Source organism: Anneissia japonica, unplaced genomic scaffold (genome assembly GCF_011630105.1).
Source record: "Anneissia japonica isolate Jap-2015-1 unplaced genomic scaffold, ASM1163010v1 scaffold287767_len825999_cov190, whole genome shotgun sequence".
NCBI lineage: Eukaryota > Metazoa > Echinodermata > Crinoidea > Comatulida > Comatulidae > Anneissia > Anneissia japonica.
In genome coordinates this window covers 75,278-100,034 of record NW_022707033.1, presented here as the reverse complement: position 1 = coordinate 100,034, position 24,757 = coordinate 75,278, and the positions used below count along the sequence as shown (strand labels likewise).

At 33.8% G+C, this 24,757-nt stretch overlaps 2 protein-coding genes across 3 annotated transcripts in view; one reads left to right on the top strand and one right to left on the bottom strand.

Moving 5' to 3' along the window:
• Nucleotides 1–683: 683 nt before the first annotated feature.
• Nucleotides 684–8,562, bottom strand: LOC117106303 (uroporphyrinogen decarboxylase-like). The gene is made up of 9 exons (XM_033247664.1): nucleotides 8,438–8,562; nucleotides 7,694–7,796; nucleotides 6,306–6,385; nucleotides 4,839–4,937; nucleotides 4,142–4,303; nucleotides 3,411–3,572; nucleotides 2,962–3,099; nucleotides 2,393–2,493; nucleotides 684–1,832 (listed from the first exon to the last, which is right to left on the bottom strand). Exons 1-9 carry the CDS (start codon nucleotides 8,465–8,467, stop codon nucleotides 1,610–1,612), a joined length of 1,098 nt encoding a protein of 365 aa, XP_033103555.1. The 5' UTR covers nucleotides 8,468–8,562; the 3' UTR covers nucleotides 684–1,609.
• A 34-nt stretch (nucleotides 8,563–8,596) lies between these two features.
• Nucleotides 8,597–24,757, top strand: part of LOC117106305 (FGGY carbohydrate kinase domain-containing protein-like) — a 40,540-nt gene continuing 24,379 nt past the window's right edge. For both annotated transcript variants that reach the window (XM_033247665.1, XM_033247666.1), the window contains exons 1-7: nucleotides 8,597–8,886; nucleotides 13,382–13,493; nucleotides 15,498–15,649; nucleotides 16,258–16,343; nucleotides 18,276–18,403; nucleotides 19,509–19,637; nucleotides 20,450–20,541. In XM_033247665.1, coding sequence (XP_033103556.1) covers nucleotides 8,698–8,886; nucleotides 13,382–13,493; nucleotides 15,498–15,649; nucleotides 16,258–16,343; nucleotides 18,276–18,403; nucleotides 19,509–19,637; nucleotides 20,450–20,541 — 888 coding nt within the window. In that variant the 5' untranslated portion in view covers nucleotides 8,597–8,697. The remainder of the gene's footprint in view (nucleotides 8,887–13,381; nucleotides 13,494–15,497; nucleotides 15,650–16,257; nucleotides 16,344–18,275; nucleotides 18,404–19,508; nucleotides 19,638–20,449; nucleotides 20,542–24,757) is intronic.

Below are 24,757 nucleotides of genomic sequence, written 5' to 3'. Positions count from 1 at the left end.
CCTTGGGCAAGGCACTATATCTACGGTGGCCTCTCTCCATCCAGGAGTACAAGTGGGTACCTGGTAGGTTCAACACAAATGCACTAATTACTAGCTGAAATATTATGGAATATTATAATTAAATTTAATTTTGTGTTCAGTATGTGTTCCATATGTGTTTGATCCAATGACCGGTGTAGTAAGATGAAGAGCTTAGAGGCTTTGTGCATGAAGCGCTATATAAGAATGACATTATTATTATTATATAAAATCAAATGATACAAGTAACTTAACTAATGAAAAATTACAACAAGCACAGAGAAAGACTAAACAGTATTAAAACTTCTTTGATGTAAAGTTAAAAAAAATTTAAATGTTCATATGAAAGTATAATACATACTCCAAGTATCGAAATGCACGCCATCGTGTTGGGATTCAATATTTCAACATTAATTATGTCATCATCATTAAATGTTCATTATATAGCATTTAAAATGCCAAACTCGGGGATGTATTATGGTGGACGGAGCTAATTTAATGGCCCTCCACCCATCTTTATTGACTCCCTTGACCATCCTTACATTCACTCTTATTATTTAGAGTTTACCATATTTATGACCCACCCTTAGTTTTCTACAGCCCTGCAAACTTGTAAAAATTTATGCCATCTTTTAGATTCTATTTTGTTTCGGATGAGAATATACTGTATCACGTTACATCTTTCCGAGTTCAAATCACTTTATTAATTGCATTGAAAGTTAATTTGTTCAGTATATCAACAGATAATGAAACTATTGATTTAAAAATAGTTTTTTTTTTCTAATGTAAACCATATTCTCCAGAGTTATGGTTTCAATGGTTATTATATACAATTGTTATATTTGACTGGCTTCAGACTTTTGGACTCTGTTGAGTATAAATGTAAATATTAAGTACCTGTATGTTTAATGAAAAGACTTTAGTCTTCTGAAACGTGAGAGGCCTTGCAATTCAAGTGTCACTGCACCAGCACAAATTGACTTCAATTTTTTTTTTCAAACTCACTGTATTTTAGATAAGAAAAACTTTTTTTTCTACACTACCAGTAGATTCCCTTCGCAAATGAATTTCTATTTACTTCTTTTAATACTTCAAACTCCTTTATTTATTTATTTTTTTTTTGAAAATCAACATTATAAAACTTTGGTAGTATATTTATACTTAATACTGAAACTGCAGCTTATAGATGCTTACCGTTCAGTTCAATTTAAAAAATCATGTTTATTTCTAATGCGTACACTACCAAGTTTTATGCGACAAAAATTGTGATTTGTCTGTTTATGGCCATGATGATCAGATTGATTGTATGGACAGCATAACTGGGAACAGAGGGAGAACTGTAGTTAGATACCCAATAGTTTTCTGAGTATAAACAAGAAATATAAATAAATAAGTAAATAGTTCTTGTGTAGTGATTAGATTTGCTATTCTGATCCTGTTCATTCATCACATTGATAATTGTGTTCTGAATAAAATTAAAATACACTTAATATTTTTAAAGTATATAAAAATATTGTTATATAAATCATGTATAAAAAATTCTATATAGCAATATTAATCAAATTGCCACTGATTCTCCTAAGAATAATTTTCATTGGTTCATTTTCTCTGATATCTCGTGGACTGAGTTTACAAATGTTTCCAGGCTCTCTGGCATGAAGTCTGGGTACATTCCGTGCCCCAAGTTTGCGATATACCTTTGGGAACCAAACTCTGAAAGCATCTTCTCGACTTTAGCTTGAATGACTTCCTTGGTGCAGTACATTACACAGGGATCTAAGTTGCCTTGAAGACTGACATTAGGAGTGAGGCTCCTGAAAACAAAAAAATATGTAACAAAAAATGACAGTAATGTATTTATTCATTTATTCTGCCTTTAACGTGATAACATTTTCAGTGAAGCAGCACTGATCTCACTTGTGGATCACATGAACAAGAAAAGAGAAGAGAGAGTGGGACTGAATAAAAAACAAGAACTACCATTTTTGTTACAGTATATTTATTTAAAATTTGGGAAAAGTTACAGTTGTGATTTGAACACCCAAGAAACATCACATTATAGGCTTTCAACTATGTTCCATTTCAAATATTTTCAGCTACAAAATGTTACTTGCTACTTAAAGAATGGATCATTTTTTAAAATTTTGTGACTACTGAAAGAAAATCTGTAAGAATCAGAACAGCAACCAATTCAATAATAGCCTGCTTTGGCCTTAGCAGATTATAATGAAAACAAGGAAACATCTAGAGCCATCAGCAATTATGATCATTGATGTATTAATCTTTCATTTATGTATACATACGACTTGAAAATGGCATTAGAGGGCCTCCAAAAAGCTCATCACCCCTGTCAATAATGCAACCAGATCCCTACCTTGCCTGCTGAGGTAGTATTGTCCAATCTAGGCTTACAACATCATAGTCACTGTTGTTTAGTTCTTCTAGTGCATAGTGGGCACCTTTTGCAAAAACAATCTAGTGAGAAAAAGGAGGAAAAATATATTGATGTAGTGCAACATTTAATAATTTTTTCAATTTAAAGAATATTTTAATTCTTTATAATATCTAAATACAACAAAATTAAAAAGAAATGCCAATAATGAAATCAAGCCAAACCTCTTTGATGGCTTATTCTGTAAATGTAATTAATTTATAAGTATGGTCCTTGTTCAAAATCAGCAAGGAAATTCATATTGTAGTGCAGCACCTATCCTGGTCAGAACACTGGAAGACAATCTCATTTTAAATAATATACTGAGTTCTTTTTTATGCACACACAGACTATCCGACTTAATGTCCCATCCTAAGGACGAGGTATTCAGGAAAAATGTGTCTACCCAACAGCACAACCATGAATGGCATTGGAAAGTTTTGAAGTCAGTCCTCTCTTCTTATAATGATATTCAATGCTTCAATAATACTCTTAACAATAATAATACCTACCATTGGAACAGGTTCTATAGACTTTGTCCTGAGTGATTCTTTGACTCTTGTAGCAATTTGTTTCAAGTATGGAAGAGCAAATTCACAGAATATATCTTTACCTAAGATTCCAGCGTGGGAGTCAAATACTTGTAGAAGCTAATACATAATGACACAAAATAATGATTAATAATAATAATAATAATACTATTAACAATAACAATTATAATAGTAATTAAATATAGGAAGTCTATGTTAAAATCTGAAAAAATAACCCTCTAAAACATTATGACATCAAATTGCTTATTTAAAATTAGTTAAAGTTACTATACTACTAACTATAACTTACTAGCCCCACAAAATGTATTTCTATACTAAACCTCTAAAGATAGGGGTTTGGGCCATACAAAATCTTCCCATGAACCCTACCGGGTGGACTTTGTATTAAATACGACAGTTGTTCAACCTACTTGAGCACCTGCCTCTACTTGGCAGACAAGGTAGGGTACAATGACATCTGTGAGCATTTGAAGAAACTGGTGGCTAGCATCAATGTGAGTGTAAAGCCACTTCTTGGATTTGGCATATGTGTTTGATCCTCCTCCTTCTATACTGTAAGCCATTAGAGTCCACTGGTAAATATAAACAAAGAAAGTTTTAAATAAATTAAAGCAGTATAGTGCAGTTGTTTATACATTGGGTTAACTTGGGGTCCCAACACAAGTCTCAGCTAAGTCTCTTGCAGTGAGTTTCCTGGAAATCGCCATGGTTCCCACAATCCTGAGCAAAAATCTCCCACAAACTAACCAAATGCCCACAAATTTGTGCATAATATTGTGTCATTAGCACAGAAAAACACAGCAAGACAGCTCATAGACCTAGCTCAGGGGTTGCAAGTTGCAGGATTCTCCCAAAAATTGGGATGGCCTCCCACACTCCCATAAGCAGGAATCTCCAGAAAATAACCCATCTCCTGAAAATTCATAATATTTGCATGCTTTTACTATTTATTATCAATTGTCTCATGGAAATCAGTGCCGATGGGAGTCACCCTGAGTAGCAAAAATAAAATTAAATATGTTAAGAAAGTTCATTTAACCAGATCTCACGGAAGGGATTTCTTCCAACTTTCTAATTTCCAACTTTCTAATAGAAAGTTCAAAAAACGCTTTAACATAGTAACTGTAGGTGAATGGCTTACAGGTGCCCCAGCAAAACCTATGAGAGGGACTTTTCCCTTTAGTTCTTGTCTGGTTAATGTTATAGCGGAAAATACGTAATTCAGTCTCTCTTTCACATCAACATCCTTGTTTAGCTTCTTCAGATCATCCGGCTCTACAATAGGATTAGGAAAAGTTGGTCCCTAAAATGAAAAGTAAAACAATTTCTAAATTAAATTAACTTTAATGTAATACTGTACATAATTTTATATCTTAAGATGTAAAAAAGGGCAGGGTTGAACTTAGTAACAGGAGTGGATCCGGAGATGTCCAAAAGGGGGGGCCCAAAAGGGGGGGCTAAAAGTTGGGCCGATCGAGACAACACTGTCCTAGGGGGTCCGGGGGGCATGCCTCCGCGAAATTGTTGTGTTCTAAACGCCCGAAAATAACATTTGAGGCGTTCTGGGCTATCATTTTTTCTTTCTCTTTCTTTTTTTTTTACCTCCCAAAAGGGGGGGGGGGGAGAGAAGGGGCAGGGTCAGGCCACCCCCCCCCCCCTAAATCCGCCCCTGAGTAAGGCCTACAATAGGCTAGATTTATCTAACATTTGCTGGTATACCAACAAATGTTTGCATTTTATGGTGACTAGGTAAAAGCCTACTCTCAAACTTGAATATGGAAAGATGTAAATAGCAAACATAATTTAATTGCAATAGTATGGGAGGTAGGGAGGCTTACCTTGCCAGGTACCATAACACATTCCATCCCTAGTGCCTGGTTAATGACCAAGATGTCAGAAAAAATAATAGCAGCATCTAGTTGAAAACGTCTAATAGGCTAAGATAAGAAATAGCTACATTAAGAATTAATTATATTGATTATTTAGACAAAAATAAATAACATCAATACATAACACTGACAACAATTTTGTAAATAGCATTCAGTTTTCAATATTTGTATGTTTGATCATTTTTTGTGCACAGGTCTCTCTTTATGATATGCAGTCTACTAAAACCAACATATGTCAATGGCTGCCGAATGTCTGTAATTAGACGGCTACAACTATCAGCATCAGTACTGTGAGCCAGTCTAACTTTAAGGTCGTGCTGTTTTTACTTCACCGAACATCAATCTCATTTTCCCATAACAAGCCAAGCTCACCTCTCCTTAACAACAGACCTCAACTCCCCTAATAGCAAATGCATTTCCCAAGGGAACCATCATAAATGCAGTGGCAGCAACAGCATCTCAAATCTGGGAGGGCAAGTGAGGGGCAAGGTACAATTTGGGGGGGAGGGAGGCAAGGTCCCTGATGAGATCAAAGTGGGCGTGGTTGGGTGTCGATTAAGATGTTTGAAACTGTCCGGGGGAAGAGTCCCCTAAAAAATATGACAATTTAAGGGATTCAGAGGCTTGTTTAATCAATTTTATATATAGATAGCCTACTAATAACATACAAAATAGATATACTTTTTTCTCCCTGCCAAATTGTGGGTTTTCTTTTTCTTTTCTTTTAAGTTTGTATAGGCCCCCAACCCCAAGTATAATTCTCACAACTCATGTATGTGCAACTTATTTTTTTAATCCAATTCAATGAAATTGATATTTAACACTCTCATCATATCCAAGTATTTAGTAAAGATATGTCTCATTTGTATTTTTGAAACATGGAAACAAATCATCATGATGTACTGAAATTTTGAAAACATAGGAAAACAGTATATCCCATATATTAATCATTTGCCTACAGTAGTGTAGTGTATATAATTTTAATTCATACTTAAAAAATATCTATATACAACTGGAATCTATACAATACACATTAAACAATAAATTTAACTGGCCTACTTTGGAAACGTTCAATATGCTGCTCACTGGCAACAGAAATTTAATTTTTAAGATCAGGAAAAATCTAAACCAGATCTAACAGTAAAGGACATTTTTTGTTTACATAAAGTGTTACAAATATTCAAAACTTGGGCATCTTAGTAGTTAATTATTTTATATCAATAATCTTTATTGAATATACACTTTTGTATCAGTGGCACTCGTGGAATTCAAACAAAATAGGAGTTACATAATGTACATTAAAATACAGAGAATGCAATAGAAACTAAATATGATGAATATAACATTAAAACAGTGATTATTAAAATCATTAAAATATACTAAGACCTGAATAAATAAATAACCTTAAATTCTCACCTGAAGTGTAATCTCACATGCCAGTGATGGCGTCTGTACAACGTTAAAGAAATCATGCTCTGCACGCATCTCACGAAACTCTGTAAAACAAAAGCTTTGTTGAGTACTGATTTATTCAACAAGATGAATACACTGTCATTCAACAAAATACAAAATTTGTATGGTAAAGAATTAAATGAAACAAATAAACCTGACAACAGAGTAAAGACTGTTAGCATGACCAACTGCGCCGCTGCGACACAAACGCTTGCTCACGCGAATATTCGCTCATGTTGCATGTGCTGCGCTCAACCATTTTCTTTAGAGTTAGCCCTCGCGAGCCCACTCAACATTTTTTGAGGTTTTCTTAGGTTTAAATATATATGTATATGTCATACAAACTATTAATTTTCAATTAATAATTAAAACAAAAATTATTTTCCTTGCCAATCAACAAACACATAAAAACCAAAATAGCTTCTATATTTGCATAGATTCTGGTAATGAAATTAAATACGTATTGTCCCCTGATAATGAAAAATATTAAAAAAATAATTTTGAAATTAACTTGCTCATTTTGCAATAACATACAAATTACTAACTGAGAGCATAGAAATGACTGAATTTAGAAAATGTGTACCCTGATTCTTATACTGGATAATAATAAAAATAATAAAACACTTTGAAGAAGTGTTTCTACCATTTTTCGCTGTAAATTCAAGTTGATAATCTTCATGTTATTTCAAAATGAGCAAGTTAATTTCAAAAATGATTTTTATGAGTTTTTGATATTTTGCATGGAACAATACATCTTTAAGGATTGTTGTAGTAAAAGTCTGTAACCCACCAAAACATTTTATTCATTTTCTTTCAATAAAATATGCCTAGAAAAGGTAAAAATTTCTAAGAAAAAAAGTTCAATAAGAAATCAGGGGAAGTCTACAGGCTGTAGGTATATGGAAGGCATCTTTAATGTATTTTTTAATGTAAAGTATTTATATATTTTATACAAATATTATATTTATATTTTTTTTAACTTTAGTTAATTGGCTTTGTAAAAAATTTTCCCAATTCAGCCATTGGCTGCGAAGAAATTTTATTTTGCCACCATTTTTTTTGTTTTGTACTGAATAAAAAAGATACCAAGATTAGGATGGCAATTCCACAGGATGTACACCTTAACAGAAAAAAAAAACGGGAGAGGGCACAAGCTGTTGTACTGGTACCAGAATTGGCCCGAAAGGGCACTTAGGTGTCGAACCAGAGGGTCTGACAGAGGCCGGTGGGGTCTAGGAGAGGGGAATTTTGAACTGTTTATTTTTCGTAAATATTTTAAAGCAAATTTAGTTCTTTAATAACATTAAATGTAACTAAATAAATAGTTTCTAGCAATAAAGTTTGATAATTACCTGGAAGATATCTGCCAGCCTGACGCATAGCCCAAACTGGAACACGCTCAGTTTTTTCTCCTCTTGCAGCTCGTATTATGAGATCATTTTGCAATTTTGGAAACTTTAATGAAAAAGAATTGATACAATTTGTCTTATATAATGGTTACATGAGCTTAGTACAGTAGTACTAAACATATTAGGATTAAAAATAGTCAAATAAGTTTAAATTATTGAAAGAAATATACTGACAGTGTTTTTCTATCCAAACATTTGAGTGATGATACTCCAGCCGGAGTTTTTCAATTACTCTATCAAGATCAAGATTTCAATTTTTTAATAAACTGATGAAGAAAAAATATTTTGCTTATAAGTAGGACAGATGGCCATATTACGTGAAAACTAACAATCAATGCATATGATATGGAAGGTCACTCTCTTGCCCACCTAAATATTAACCGAGGCCTAGCCAGTGATGGTATGTCCTGTCAGCTTGGGCCTAGACCAGGCTAGACAGAATACTACTAACCTACCCTAGGCCGCCCTAGGCTACTTTACTAATCTGAGGCCGGGCCAGGCCAGGCCTTTCACACTTCCTATTGCTGCTACTACTACTACTACTAGGCTGGGCCTACAAATCGTGTACATCGGTAGCTAGCATGTTAGGAACTTGGGTGTCAGCCCAGACCTACGACAGATTTAAATGTGCATTTGTATTGACGGTTTGACTTTCTAGAATTATGAAAACATTAGCTGAAAAACAACCTCCAAACTCTTGCTTGTGGGCGCAGCCATTTTTTTCAAACCCAGTTACATAACGTACTAAAACATATTATTATTTTGGTAATCAATAAGTGCATCCGCGTTGAGCCGCAATAAGCCCATTTTTTTGGCACCCACATAAATTTGGGTTTCAACACATACAGTAACTTGCTCACCCATCCCATGCAGTCAATGTTGTTACAGGATACGATTTTGAATACCTTTCTTATACTTTTTGCGTTATTTCTTATAGTTAAACTAACATGATAGATAAAGATTGTTTTTTTGTGGGTGTTGATGTTGGCACTGGCAGTGTAAGAGCTGCTGTTGTTGATAACAATGGCATCATCAAGGCTTCAGACAATGTCGCCATTCGTATTTGGGAACCCTGTCCTGGTTATTATGAACAATCAAGTGAAAATATCTGGGCAGCCTGTTGTGAAGTTGTCAAGGTACATTTTTATGTTCGTTCATTTAAACACTTGATTTTAAAACATTTAAAAACAACTCGATATTTAGAGAAAAAGTAAACTGTGGGGATACAAATCTTTAACTTCCATCATTCTAAATTAGGCTATGCAACTAATTATTCAAATGTGAAGTCCAGGTTTCAAAATTTCCATGCGCTTCAAAATATCTGGGTTGTAATATGTTAAAACCACATGTTTAATTGAAGGCCAGTACATACAATTAAGTGCTAGTCTTCAAGTATGAAGTTTACACTCTACTGGAAAAAGAAGACTTCTTTTCATGAGATGAACAAGATCAAGTTAAATCATATACAGTAATTGTAATATGATGTAATACATGTAAAATTTGCTTGAGTCAAGGTACAATGAATTAAAATACTGTAGAACCTTGAATTGAAGCTCTGGGCTTCTTTTTTTTTTCTTTGCTAACTTTGAATGGGCCTCTTTCCGAGATAGGACATGCTATCTTGAAAAGAATTAAACCCACAGGCTTCTTTTTGAGATGGGCTTGTTTTCAAGACTACTTTTGCAAACTAAAGAAGGACTGAAATTTGAGATGGCTTCTCGAGATATAAGCCCATTGGGATTCAAGGTTTTATGGAGCTACTGAAATATATAAGAAACAAGAGCACATATTGCACAGAAAACACTAAAATGTGAAAAGTAAAATTATCTAACAAATCTTTTAACATATTTATTGTACTAAGAATAAATGAGTCTTTTCTATTTGATTTTTGTTAACTTATATGGTAACAATTCTACTGGATCTGCTAAGACTGATTTAATGGACCTTTCCGCTAAGCTCCGCCCCTTGGATTTTGTTGCTAAGGTCCCACAAGACGGCAGTGTTAAAACATACGCGAACACGTGCGTTTGTGGGACAACACGTGTGTTTGTAAGACGCGTGCGTATTCCTAGCGCTGTTCTGATTAGTCCGTTGTTAAATTTGATTGACACTTCGGAAAGGTCTATTGTGAAGTGGGTGGTTATTATAATTAATTATATTACTTATGAATTATACATTTTATTTAACATAGCAGCTTCAATATTTTTTTCAAAGTTTACAAAGTTAATCCCAGTTATAATTTTTTACAGCCTTACCCAATAATGTATTGGGTAAACTATTTGTATGATCAGAAAAAATGCTTAGATAGTAGAAAAATAATATCATATTAATTATTACTGATTTTTTTTCCTGTTTAAGTTCTTGATGTTGAAGTGTTTTAAAAACAAACTGAGAAATTCAAAATTTAGTTTTGCTTTCCATCAGACAATGCATTGTGAATACAGTAATTATGCTTCTGATTTTGATTTGATAAATGTAAGATTCTGATCATTTTATTTTTCATCTCACTTAACTGTCCACATTTTTCTGGGGTTTTTTTTCATTTCTGGTGTCCTTGTTGATCACCAATTGGTTATATTTTTTTATTTTTCTTGCACCTTGTATCCCTTGGCAAAAGGCATGGTACAAGTTCCTGAATTATTATTATTGTCGTAAGGAAGCCATATGAAATAAATAAATAATAATAATTAATAATTAAAAGTACATAAACGAACAATAGGTAACCAATAGCAAACAATAGGACCTACTTATAAAGCCCTGTCCAGACTATCAAATTTTATTTGACAAAAACATGTGACATGCCTAAATATGGTCATGATGACATCACATCATGACCATATATAGGCACATCATGACTATATATAGGCACATCATGATCATATATGGACATACAACAATTTTTTGTCGAATAAAATTTGTTAGTGTGGACAAAGCTTTAGACTTTACAGCATGTTAAAAACTGGTACTTATAGATATTGGTAATAACATGGAGGTATAATGGTAATAGCAATTTAAAAAATAAAAATAACTTAAATATACAGTATATAATAAACAAATGTACTATGTAAATACTGTTTATAAATATAAATAAAGAAAATAATGATAAAAATATATATTTCAAAAAAGTAAATAAATATAATAAATAATGAAAAACTAAGGAGTAGTTTTTAAGATTGGTGCTGCCTGTCATATTCAAGAAAGCGAACAAACTGAGAAATTCAAAATTTAGTTTTGCTTTCCACCAGACAATGCAATGATATAGTAATGATGTTTCTGATTTTGAATTGATCAGATTTTGACATAATATTGTCATAAGGAAGCCTTATGAAATAAACAATAATTAATTAAGGAAAAGTACATAAACGCAAATAATAGGGCCTGCTTATAATATTATACAGCATGTTAAAAACTGGTACAGATAGATATTGGTAATAACAATTTTAAAAAAAATGCAAATACAGTATAATGATGCTTTTGATTTTCATTTGATCTGTCAGATCAAGTTCTTGATGTTGAAGTGTTTTAAAAACAAACTGAGAAATTCAAAATTTAGTTTTGCTTTCCATCAGACAATGCATTGTGAAATACAGTAATGATGCTTCTGATTTTGATTTGATAAATGTCAGATTCTGATCATTTTATTTTTCATCTCACTTAACTGTCCACATTTTTCTGATTTTGATTTGATAAATGTCAGATTCTGATCATTTTATTTTTCATCTCACTTAACTGTCCACATTTTTCTGGTTTTTTTTTTTTTCATTTCTGGTGTCTTTGTTGATCACCAATTGGTTATATTTTTTTATTTATTTTTCTTGCACCTTGTATCCCTTGGCAAAAGGCATGGTACAAGTTCCTGAATTATTATTATTGTCGTAAGGAAGCCTTATGAAATAAATAAATAATAATAATTAATAATTAAAAGTACATAAACGAACAATAGGTAACCAATAGCAAACAATAGGACCTACTTTTAAAGTCCTGTCCAGACTATCAAATTTTATTTGACAAAAACATGTGATATGCCTAAATATGGTCATGATGACATCACATCATGACCATATATAGGCACATCATGACCATATATGGGCATACAACAATTTTTTGTCAAATAAAATTTGATAGTATGGACAAAGCTTTAGACTTTACAGCATGTTAAAAACTGGTGCTTATAGATACTGGTAATAAAATGGAGGTATAATGGTAATAGCAATTTAAAAAATAAAAATAACTTAAATATATATAATAAATAAAAATACTATGTAAATACTCTTTATAAATATAGATAAAGAAAATATTGATAAAAAAATATATTTCAAAAAAGTAAATAAATATAATAAATAATGAAAAACTAAGGAGTAGTTTTTAAGATTGCTGCTGCCTGTCATATTCAAGAAAGCGAACAAACTGAGAAATTCAAAACTTAGTTTTGCTTTCCACCAGACAATGCAATGATATAGTAATGATGTTTCTGAATTTGAATTGATCAGATTTTGACATTTATTGTCATAAGGAAGCCTTATGAAATAAACAATAATTAATTAAGGAAAAAGTACAAATATTAGGGCCTACTTATAATATTATACAGCATGTTAAAAACTGGCACAGATAGATATTGGTAATAACAATTTAAAAAAAAATTAAAAATATATATTAAAAAAATATACTATGTAAATATTGTTTATAAATACTGTTTATATACATATTAATAAAAATTAATAAATATAAGAAAAAGGAAAAAGTAAATAAATAAAATAAATATGTGAAAAATTAAGAAGTACCATAAGCACCGCTGTGCTTTTAAGATTTTTGGAGGCTTAAGTTAAGTTCAGTTGTTAAAAATAAACTGAGAAATTCAAAATATAGTTTTGCTTTCCATCAGAAAATGCATTGCAAATACAGTAATGATGCTTTTGATTTTCATTTGATCTGTCAGATTCTGATCATAATGCAAACCATATGACATAAATTTACAAACTTAGAATTAAGGATAGAATTAAAGCAAACCGGTGGTGCCAGGATTTCTGATGGGATGTCAGTGACGAGAGCGAAGTGGGCGTGGTTGGGCATTGCTCAAAATACTTAGAAAGTAGTTTGAAGATTTTGACAATCTAAGGATTTCAAAAGCTTTTATTTAATCGATTTTAGGGTCTACTAATATGTAGAAAATACATACATTATAATTTTTTTCTCCCCGACGAATTGTGACGAGAGGGGCCAGCTTTCCCAAACTGTGGTTGGGAAGAAGCAATGAATAATTATAATTATACAACAATGTTAAAAATTGGTACCGATAAATATTGGTAATTACAATTTAAAAGAATGAAAATAAACTTAAAATATATAATAAACAAAAATACTATATAAATACTGTTTATAAATAAATAAATTAATAAAAACAATAATGATATAAAAGATATAAATAAAAAAAGGGGGAAAAAGTAAACAAATATAATAAATAAATGAAAACTGAGAAGTAGTCAAGTTTTGCTGTTGCCAGTCATATGCAAGAAAAAGAAAAGTAATAGACCTAGAAAATTCTAATATCAGGATGAGTAGAAACAAGGTTTTTCATCGTTCTTTTTATGTACAATAAATTCATCAGTTTTCATTATTGTAATTTTCGAACAGAAAGTGACAGAAAAAATTGATAAGAAGACTATTTATGGAATTGGATTTGATGCAACATGTTCCCTTGTTGCCCTTGACACCAGTTTTCAGCCACTCACTGTTAGTCCTTCTGGTAGGTACTTATTTTTTTTTCATAAATAAGGCTTGCCATCCAAAAACCAGTATCAGTGACCAACAAATGAAAATTGACTTTTTAATATATCCTTATTCTCCACATTATAAGCTGTAAAATGATATGTCATTTACTGGCATCGATTTACTATTGCTAAAGTTATGAATGAACGTATTGAATACAACTTCCATGTTCTAAAGTATATAATACTGCCGTGCATTCTTATGTTTATCAATTAGCGACAATACACTGGTGTTGGAATGGCAAGCCTCAAATCATAATTCTTGATAAGGTTACAGTCAAATAATTTATTCAACATTGCAAGTGCAAAATATAAATATTCCAACAAAATTGGAATAACATCAATTTGATTTCATTTAAGTTATTTATTCAGCTCAACAATTGACAAAATATAATTAAATTAGCTTCCATCAGCCACTCACCATTCCCCGTGTTAATACTCATATTGTGATCATATGTGATTATTTATACAGCATAGGCATGCGCTTTAGGTATAAAGCCAAACCAAAACTTTTGTTAGCAGTGACAGGCTTTGTGGCATTCTTACTTCCACAATCTAATAAGCCAGTTCATAGTTTGAACTGTGCATGCTCGTATGTTGTGTGTGCAGTGTTATGTCGAATTGAGACCTTTGATATGAGCATGCGCAGTTTTAACTGTGAATTGGCTTATCAATGTTTTTATATTAATTCTGATGTTTTCCTGTAAATTAGAAATTTCTGAGATTAAGTCACACTTTTACGCAAAATCTATTTATATCCTGAACTGAAAATCGGTCAAACCTTGCCAGCAAGAGCTCATCTGTAACGCCAAATGCAGCTTGCCAGGCTAAACTTCATTTGACCAAAAAGAATGATACTCAGTCTGTTAATGACATTAACTAGATGTGCATGCCATGGATCATTCTTAATGACCATCCGTTTAGACTGACAATCACCTGATGGCATCGCGTCATCTAATGCTCACAGGGAGCGAAGTTGGATTCGTTGGCTAATGGTCATACAACGTAGTGACATGATGCCAAGCTTTAGTGTGACCAAATAGTTTCAATTTCAACAGAGCGTAAATCTATAATTTACCTGTATGTAAATTCCTCATAATTATAACAAATGCACAAGGATATCTCATAATGATATAAAATATAAAGGTGCAATGACCGTGCCAGATATGCTCAGAAGAGGGTCAAAGGTTTGTGATGACAAAACGCTTAGCCGGGTTTAATCGTGATGTCACTACTGGTCTATGATTATAGACCATTGCTTTAGCACGGTCTAACCAGTTAGCCATCTTAAACTTTAAAACCTACTCGGTTGAGACTTAAAACGGTCTTAAATCTTTTTCATCATGGCATTACAGGTACTAGAACTAGGCCTAGATTGTCAAAACTAAGAATCAAACGATGAATCTTCCGCAAGCTTCTCAGCGTCTGTAAAAACCGGTCTACATTTATTTATATTCATTTTGAAAAATATGCATGTTTTGAGCAAGCATATCAGCGCCCTCAATTTTATGTTACCAGGGCGTGCTTGTGTGCATTTCAATACTCAAAGCAGTCTTTTATCAATTAACTTTCTTAACACAATTCTTTTCCTTGCACTCCTCCACATTTACTATGATACAGATGTGGACCTTGAAACAGCTGCCCCTGGACCCTGGCAGGGGCCCTGGGCTGGCCCCGGCCCCAGCCCCAGCCAAGTTTGGTCCGTTTTCCAGAATTATAAATTTTCTTTGACAAAAAAACTGTTGTATGCTCATATAGCCATGATGTGCCTAAATGGATGTGATGTCATCATGACCATATTTAGGCATGTCACATGTTTTTGCTTAATATAAATTGAATATGACCCAACCAAGTAAATGGCAACAATCTGGTCTGCAGCTGTATGTTTTTTTTTTTATTTTACCAAAAGTAAAATATTTGTGATACCCATTATGGTGATTCTGTCAAATCAAAAACAAATAACTTATTTTTACTGATTTTAGGGAGTAATGAGCAAAATATTATAATGTGGATGGACCACCGTGCCGAAGCCCAAGCCAAAGTGATCAATGCCACAGAACATGATGTCTTGAAGTACGTTGGTGGCACTATGTCTTTGGAGATGCAACCACCAAAGCTTCTCTGGTTGAAAGAGGTAAAGCAGCTTTTTCCAGGGGCGGAGCGAGGATTTGCCCGATGGGTTGTCAGAGGTCCCTGACAGTGGGGGCTGATGTCCCCAACGAGAAAAATGTTGGCGTGGTCAGGTGTCACTCAAAATCTATTGAAAGTGATTCAGGGAGCGAAGTCCCGCAAAAATATGAAAATTTAGGGGTTTGAAAGGGTTATTTAATCGATTTTAGAGTCTATTAATATGTAGAAAATACATAGAATTTTTGTTTTCTCCTTGACGAAATGTGGTTTTTCTTCCTGACAGGGGTGCAAGACCTTCCCAACGGGGAACTGTAGCCCCACCCCCCACCGCCCGTAGCGCCGACACTTTTTCTCCATTGAATGTATCGTTTGCAGCACAAAACACATGCTCATCATTTTGTGATTAGACACGCCTAATTATTGTTCATGTGACTACGACGAGCCAATTGAATCATGGTGAAAACTATCAGTTCTCGGAATTTCCCAGACGCCTTCTTTCATATAACTCAGACATATCTTATAATTAACACGTTTACAATGAGAGGTTGTTACTCTCTTATACGTCATCAATAATTTGTCAGAATTCACAGACATTTCTATATTAATTCTCAGAGTCTTCCAGTCACTTGGGCAAGAGCAGGTTATTTCTTCGACCTCCCAGATTACATGACTTTCCGAGCAACTGGATCAACCACAAGGTAGGTTAAGATATATACTGTACATAAATTGGTGATGGACCATCAAGGGAAGCAAGGAAGTAGTATACTGCATACCCTAGCTAGAACTATAAAGGAAATGTTTTTTTCTTGTTTCATTTAGCATTTTAGAGTCTTATAGATAATTTAATTTTCTAAGATGTCTGCCGCAAGTAGCTATTAAGATTATTGTTATAACAGTAAGTATTGTTTGTTTTAATATTATTAGGCGTCTGTCGCATCTCAGTGCACAAGTCAACTGCTTAGAATTTACACGTAATTGGTTTTCATTTTTCATCCAATCATCTTTCATCTAAGAACCGAATAAAAGCCATAAGATACCTTACGATAGATATATCATACTCATTTAACCTTGTCATTTGAATTAGACAGGTTTAAAGTTGTTTTCAACAGAGGATTTGAAATTCCAGCAGAGCCTGCAGTGCTGGTCAGTATACAGGGGCGTAGATTTGGTGGGGTCGAGCTAATCCCTTGTTCTAATGTGTTTTAGAATTTCGCACTGTGACCCAAGAAGCTCTGCCAACTCGCTATGGTTGGGAGACTCCAACAACTTTTTAGGTGCCTTGGGACCCTTATATAGTATACATATGGGTAAATCCCAGGTAATTTTCACATACAATGTGATACTTTGAACAGAGCTTTGAAGATATTTGTCAATTATATTAAGATATACTTTCTGTGTTATGAAAATAAAAAAATTCAATGTTCACTTTTTTTTAAATTTAATAACTTTCAATTGAAAATGGAAGTATTATTATTGCCAAATATAGCCAGGCACTCACTGCATCATATGACGAATCCAACTCCAGACGGCATCTGCTGATTGTCGCTGGCAGTCAGAGTGGACCGTCATGTGTTGCGCACACATTGTTGCGTTGTCCATAGAATCACGTTGGCCAACGACCATCGGCTGCATGAGTGCCGGCCAGCTTAACAGTTGTATTAATAATACTCTGAATACTTTGTATAGACTCTTACTGTACATTGACTCTCAACTTTGAGGTCCAGGGGCAGATCCAGTGGGGGAGGGGTACACCCATTTCCACACTAAATTTTTTAAATTTCAGTGCATATCAGTGTTTTGTATTACTCACTAATATACTCTGAAGCTTTTGTGCCCCTTCCCCCTCCCCCGTTTGAAAAATTCTAGATCCGCCCCTGAGGTCGGGGATTTAGATACCCTTTCTGTGTCCATGGACAAGGCACTTTATTTACGTTTGACTCTCTATGGATATATTCCATAGCTGACTGGGGGTGATAATGTATAGCGCATAAAGTTAGTTTATTCCAATATGCGCTATATAAATGTCGCATTATTATTATTAAGCAAATACATTTGACCCCTCCTTTGGGACACCCTATTTAGGGGGACACCCCTATTAAGTAGACACTTTTCTGCGAAACGAGGGGAAATAAATTTCACACGGATAAATAAATTTTGGTGACGAGAATGGTTAAATCAAGACATATTTAACCCCTCGCCCCGCAGACACGCCTGGAGCCCCTACCGACTAAAGAAACTGACTAAGATTCTAGTCAGCCCCTTGGTTTGGACCCTGCTGTCAGACAAGTCAGACCCATTGTTGGCAAAATTTCTGGAGCCACCGCTTCAGGATCCAAGTAGGCTTGGAGTCATGGGAAAAAGCACATTTGGGAGTTCAGTGGGTCCTATGGAGCAGAAGCATTCTGACATGTAAAGAGTAAATTTCTTAATGTTTTTGATGATTGCCTCCAAAAATTTGTCGACAGGGGGCTCACCATATCCAACAAGGGGAAGTCCAAACCAAGAGGCCGAATTGAGCCTTGGTAGGGTTCCAGACTTTTCCACAGTTTTCAGGACATGAACAAATTTTTATTGATGTTTTAAAAAACTGAATTGCCAAACATTTTTTTAAAATAATGTACATTTTTTAGATCTCTTTGCTCATTGGTTTGCAAATGGGCCTATCGGGCAGACTGTGATGGAACAAGCCAATGGGATGAGTCGTTTATGAAGCAAATTGGCCTAGAAGGACTGTTACAAGATGACTTAGCAAAAATAGGTATGAAATGCAATTTTCTTTTGATGAAAATCTGAACTTTTAATATTAAAACTACAATTCAGGGTTTTTTGTTAGTTCAGGGAAGAGCAGTTGTGTTTTAATAAGGATATTGAAACTAAAGAAATCTGTTGTGATATTATTGCAAGGTTCCAATGACTCCTTCAGTTCACACGAATCTTCCGGAAATCGACACAGTTTATTATACTCTTGAGACTCTGGAAAACTTTCGTATATAGAGTCTGTGAAGAATCTAATCTATACAGTATTTTTTTAATAGATTATTGTCTTCCTAATTAGCTGCCAAAGCGCAGTACAATAACATTAAAAAAGCTCAGTGAACCACATCTTGAAATGGCTTCTTCCAACTTTAGACCCTACTTATTGATATAAAACCTAAAAACAGGTATTAACATCTGCCATTGGATGAGTTGCGTTGGCTGAGTAGTAAGGCAGGGGTACTGTTCACTACAATGTTAACATCGGGGCTAGTTTGAACCACTCCTCACCCAGGGTTCAGTTGGTAGAACAAAGACTTCTCAGATAAGGACTTAAAAACGGAAGGTCCAGTGATTACCTTTGGCTCATGTACACTTTTAAAGAACCCATTATATCATTTGGAAGAGTAGGGTTTAACTAGATACTATAATGGTTCTCTTCAGCACCTGTTATTGTGGAATGATGTCAGCTAAGCGCCTGTGGCTCTTAAAGTAGTCACGGACTACGCTTATATGAATTTAAGCACAATGACACTGCCAGTTATAGTTAACATTCTCGGTATATACAGTACATTATTTTAATATACATTTAAAAAAAAAAAAATTACAGCATTTCTTGCAGTTTTGACAAAATGATCAATTGTCAAAATAAATGTTTGTGCTTTTGAGGTGATCAGCTTACAAACTTTAGAGCCATTTTTTTGCTTGTACTTATACTTTGCTTGTGCATATTTTAAGCTTTTCTTTTCCTCTGTAAAGCAGTTTAACTATGGCTAAATTATGTTAAAGTATGTCTTCATGACTTATTTAGTGGCACTCGATACTAGCATGATGTCTGATGTATGGGTATACGGATGCTGAGTATTGTGGCTTGTTTTTTTTTTCCATAGGGAATGTTGCATTAGCCCCTGGTGAGCCTGTGGGGAATGGTTTGAGTGCTGAAGGTGCCAGTGACTTAGGCCTCATTCAGGGCATTCCTGTTGGTGCTTCCATCATAGATGCACATGCTGGCGGAATTGGTATGAAGTGCTTGTATTAACTTTATGAATTTATGATTTTCCTTTTATATTTTTATTAGTTCTATAAATATGATTGAAATATGATATCTGCAGGGGTGGATTTAGGGGGGGGCTGGGCCTGCCCCGGTCCTCCGTTTTGGTAAGTAAAAATAAAAAGAAAGAAAAAGGAAAAATTAATTGCCAAAAATGCCTCAGAGGTTATTTTTGGCCATCTAGAAAACAAAAATTTTGCAGGAGAATGCTTCCGGACCCCCTAGTGTAATTTTATCTCGATCAGCATGACTTTCGCGCACACCCCTCCCCTTTTCGGACATCTCTGTATCCATCCTTGATCTGTATAGCTTTGAAAGCAATGGCTTATCAAGGAGTCTTGAAATGGGTGTACTGAATGGGAGTACAAAGGTGAAGTAGGGGATTAATTGAGGGGCGCTACCTTTGCAAAATAAGGTGTTTTTTAACTGCTTGACCATGGTTTTTGTTTCAAACATTTTCAGTTGGGGGGGGGGAACGAATGGGGTGGCACACGCTTTTTGGGTGGGTGTGTGTACAGTATGTCCCTTGCACCCTCTGGATATGCCACTGTTGAGAGAGGTTTGATGTGACAGTAAGAGACATGCAGAACTTCAAATAAGAGACATGATGAGGCTGGAAATTGAAAGTTTAATATTACTAGGACTCAAGAATTATTTTTGATTTTAAGACTATGAGAAAAGTTAAAAAGGGAGTAGAGTTCATAGGTTTAATATCATGTTTTGTTAACAGTTCAAGAGGTTCTCCATATTGAAAGAAGTTTTACTTTATTTCTGGATTAGGGATACTAGGAGTGAGTGATAAATTCAGAGAAAATGAAAAAGTAACCAATAGACTGGCTATCATATGTGGAACATCATCATGTCATATGGCTGTAAGTAAACATTTCTTTTAATTTAGAAATACTGAAACATTTTATGATTCTTTCTTTTTCCACTTTTAGATGCCTTTCATTATAAATTTGTTTGGAATGTGTTATCACACATTATACATTTGTTTGAAATATGTTATCACACTTAAAATGTTTACATAGTTAACTCATTGATCAGAAGAAAATTCAGCTAATTAGTTATATTATATATCACTATTTTTTGTATCACTGTATTTTCTAATTATACTGCAAGTAGTATATTTGATAACATCTTGAATATATAGACACAATATTCAAAATCTTTATAATATATGAAAATGTGGTTTACGGAAGGAAAAAGCCTAGCATTTAATCTAATTATATATAACATACAGAGGCATCCATGTGTTTACCTAAGTACAGTATATACAATGAGAAATGAACAGGAAACAATTGAGTAGACTTTAAAGAACACTATTTTTATTTAATCATTAATGTTTCAACCTGTCCTCAAGATATGAGGACAAAATATTCATGTCTAGTAGTGTTCTACAAAGTCCACCCATTTTTTCCCTCTTTGATACTACTCGATCGTTTTCTTGATTACTCCTAACCACTGAGCCTATATCACAGTGTCTACATTTTCTAAACTATTTTAATGTTTTATGATTATATTTCAAAATGCATGTAGTAATTTTCACATTCATGAACTTAACCTAATATTTAAATTTTCTATTGAACTTTATTAGTATTCTGATTTCTGTATGTACAATCTATTAATCTATTTGCAGAGCACTTATTATAATTTCTTTTTTCTTTTTAAATATTTATTTTTCAGTGTATGTTACAAGGGTACTCAAATACGTAACAAATTTTCTGTTATGTGCTCAGATTTAAGAGTGCAATATCTTCTACCTCACAATATAAACCTAAACCTTGCTTTGATCCTTTTTATCCAAAAGGTTAATTCTGAAAATCTATCGATATATATATATTGCAAGGGAGCTATTTAAAAAGATTCAAAAATTATAAATTTTATGCATTAATATTGAATTCTTATCTGCATAACATAATTTTCATTTTTAAAATTTTCTATTCTACTTACATAGTTTCCAGATTATGTACAAATTATTAATTTGCTGAATGCTTACTCTGTAATATTTTTTTAAAGAACATAGTTTATTCTACAAAATTTCTCAAACATGCACATTATTTCTTAAAATTATTTTATTTGTGCAAATTTGCATATATTGTCAATAGAGGTGTTTAAAGCAGTGTTTTCCTGAAAATGTTTTAGCCGTAGATTTTACCGGTAAAAATAACTGGCCAACCAGTAAAAATTTCCAGATTGTAATATAATGAAACCAAGGCCTATGAGTTATAAAAAGCTTAGTGGTGGTTAAGATGCTTTCTTTCCAATGCCCGGCTCCTAGGTTCAATTCCTAAAAGCATTATTTGTGGGAGAACAATAGATATATACTGAACAGGATATCTAGCATAAAAAAGAATTAATTTAATAATTAATTAAATTGATTAGCAACATGAATCTTTTTCTGCTGTGCTTGTGGCTGGATATTCATTTAGTTCATTTGTTTGTTCTATTGAAGATTGCTCCATGAACTCTTCACTCTATCCAGTTTCACTGCCTTCATTACTGATGTTCTCTACTGTCTGAGCATAAATGTCTAGGTATGGTTCTTTTCCTCCTTTATTAGTTTTAAACTGTCTGTTAACCTGTGTATAGATATGTTCTTTAAGACCTGGATAAATTTGATTACCAGAAGTTATCTTTGGTTGTGAGGTAAAATTAGTAGGTGTATCATTTAAAGATGGCTTCAACTCCCCAAACTCCCAATCATGAGTCTCTTCTTCCTCAGCATTCGCTATTGTTTCATCATTGACATCTGCGGGTGCATCTGCAGCTGTTTCATGCTTTGGGTTTTTGTTTACTTCTGAATAAATACTGGAGTCTTGTTTTGCGAGATATGAGTTACACAGATTGTTCGTTTGTCTGGTCTCATAACTTACCTTCAAAGTTGGTATTTTTTCATAATAGATATCAGGACTTATTTTTTCTGATGACGTGCATCTCTTCTCTGTTATTGTCCATTCATAGTTTGTCTTCTTATCATTATTAATGTTAATCTCTTCGTATGGTGTCTCAATTGGTGACTTAATTATAGTGTGGTTTGGCCTGAAGGAAGCTGGAACAGTTGTGTCTTGGTCAACTTCAGTTCTAAAATCTTCCTTGTGTTTCCTCAATTTCCAATCTCTCTTATGTGTCAAATTTATCTCATCATAATAAGGGTCATTTAACATGTCAACAATGCCGTTGTCTGTGTATTGAGCCCCATCGTCACTTGACTCAAATGATGAGATTGAGTTGATTGGTGGTAAAGTGGGCTTAGTATCCTGTGATGCCTGTATACGCTGCCTTATTCTTTCATCTGGTAATGATACTATGCTCGGTGCTGAGGTCATTGGATTGCTGGGTATCAACTGTTGTGAGAGGTGATGTCGGAGATTACTCACAGAGGTTGAAGAAGCAACGACAGACAGTGGCACTGTTTTGTAAGAATCATTATCATAACTGACAATCGCTTGAATGGTACCAACATCAAGGTCTTGATGTGAAGATCTCTTAAAATGATGGCAGCAAATAACTCCAAAAAAGCAAAGGAATATCATCATGAAGATGGATGCAAAAATGATAGCAATTATTATAATCAAGCCATTCTGTTTGGAAGTTGTATTTTGTGACTTCTTTGTGATAGATACAGATGTAGATACAGATGTAGATACAGATGAAGATACAGGTGAAGCTACAGATGAAGATGCAGTTGTAGATAGTCCATTGAAATTGAGTGTAATTGAATGGCTGCCAATAGATATATTGAGCCCTTCAACTTCACAAGTGATATCAGTATTGTTCATGTCATCTGTTATCCTTTCAATGGCTAGAATGTTGCTGTGGTTTTTCTTGCATTGACTGTTTGTGTTGTTGCTGTTGCTACCTTTGCTGTACAGCCTTATGGCTTCCTGCACACTGCTTGTTTCTGATGTCCAGGTATACATGTAGTTGAGAGAGATGTTATTATTACCTGCAATGCATTGCAGTGTTGCTGGCTGTCCTAGTATAATGTCAGTTACATTGATGACGACTTTTTTGATTGAAATTACAACTTTACAAACAAGTGCTACTGAACTCCATGTAGGTACAGTCATAATACAATGATAAGATGTACCATTCATATTTGTCTTGGCAATGAATACATTGTAGTGAGGATTTCCTTCATAGGGGTTTTCTTTTAAGTTCCACTCCAACTCAAGAGATGGGTATGTAGTTTTGGCTTCACATTTCAAAATCACTTCATCTCCTTCAAAGTAGTATGATTTAGATGCTTGACATTTGGGATTCTGAGGTATTGGCCAAACTTTAACTTCCTTTTCCTTAGACATTACAAGTCTAGATTCATTGTAGGTACATTGATATAATCCCATGTCCGACTCTAAAATACTCTGTATCGTTAACCTGTATGTGCTATGGTGGTGTAAAGTAACGCTCTGCTCTGTTGCATACTTTCTTGTTTGCTCAAAAAATTTAGATATCTTATTTTCATGTACTTGTGTAGCATTGTGTAGTAGTCTAAAATATTTCTTTTCAATGTTTTTAGGAAAGAATTTTAGTTCACAAGTAATAATCACACGTTGTCCAACAAAAATTGTATTCTTCTCCGCTATTATGCTCAAAGTAATTGATTGTGATGAAGAAACAACATGGCAACAACATATTATAATGAAGGACATAACAAAGTTTACAACTGACAATGACAGCAACATTGTATTCAAAATGGAAGAATATATTGAAATGTGGTAAAATTCAATGTATATATAATTCATCAATAGCAACGAGATGAAAAATTCTGAATCTAGTGAAATAAAATTTATGAACAGTGTTAAGATCCTGTGAGTCTAGTCCAGTGACTAAAAAATATTAACAGTGTTAATATGGAACAGACGCATGTGAATCCAGTGTTAACATAGAACCTTGTTAATTTAGTCCAGTGTTGTAGAAACCATGTTGACGTGGAATACCCAAAGAATATTGTGAATCCAGTCCAGAGATGTAGAATCCAAAAACTGTGATATCATTCAACATAAACATATAAATCTAGACCAGTGATACCAAATCCATGGACAGTAAAATCCAATTTTTTTGCAAAATTCTTGTTCTAAGAGT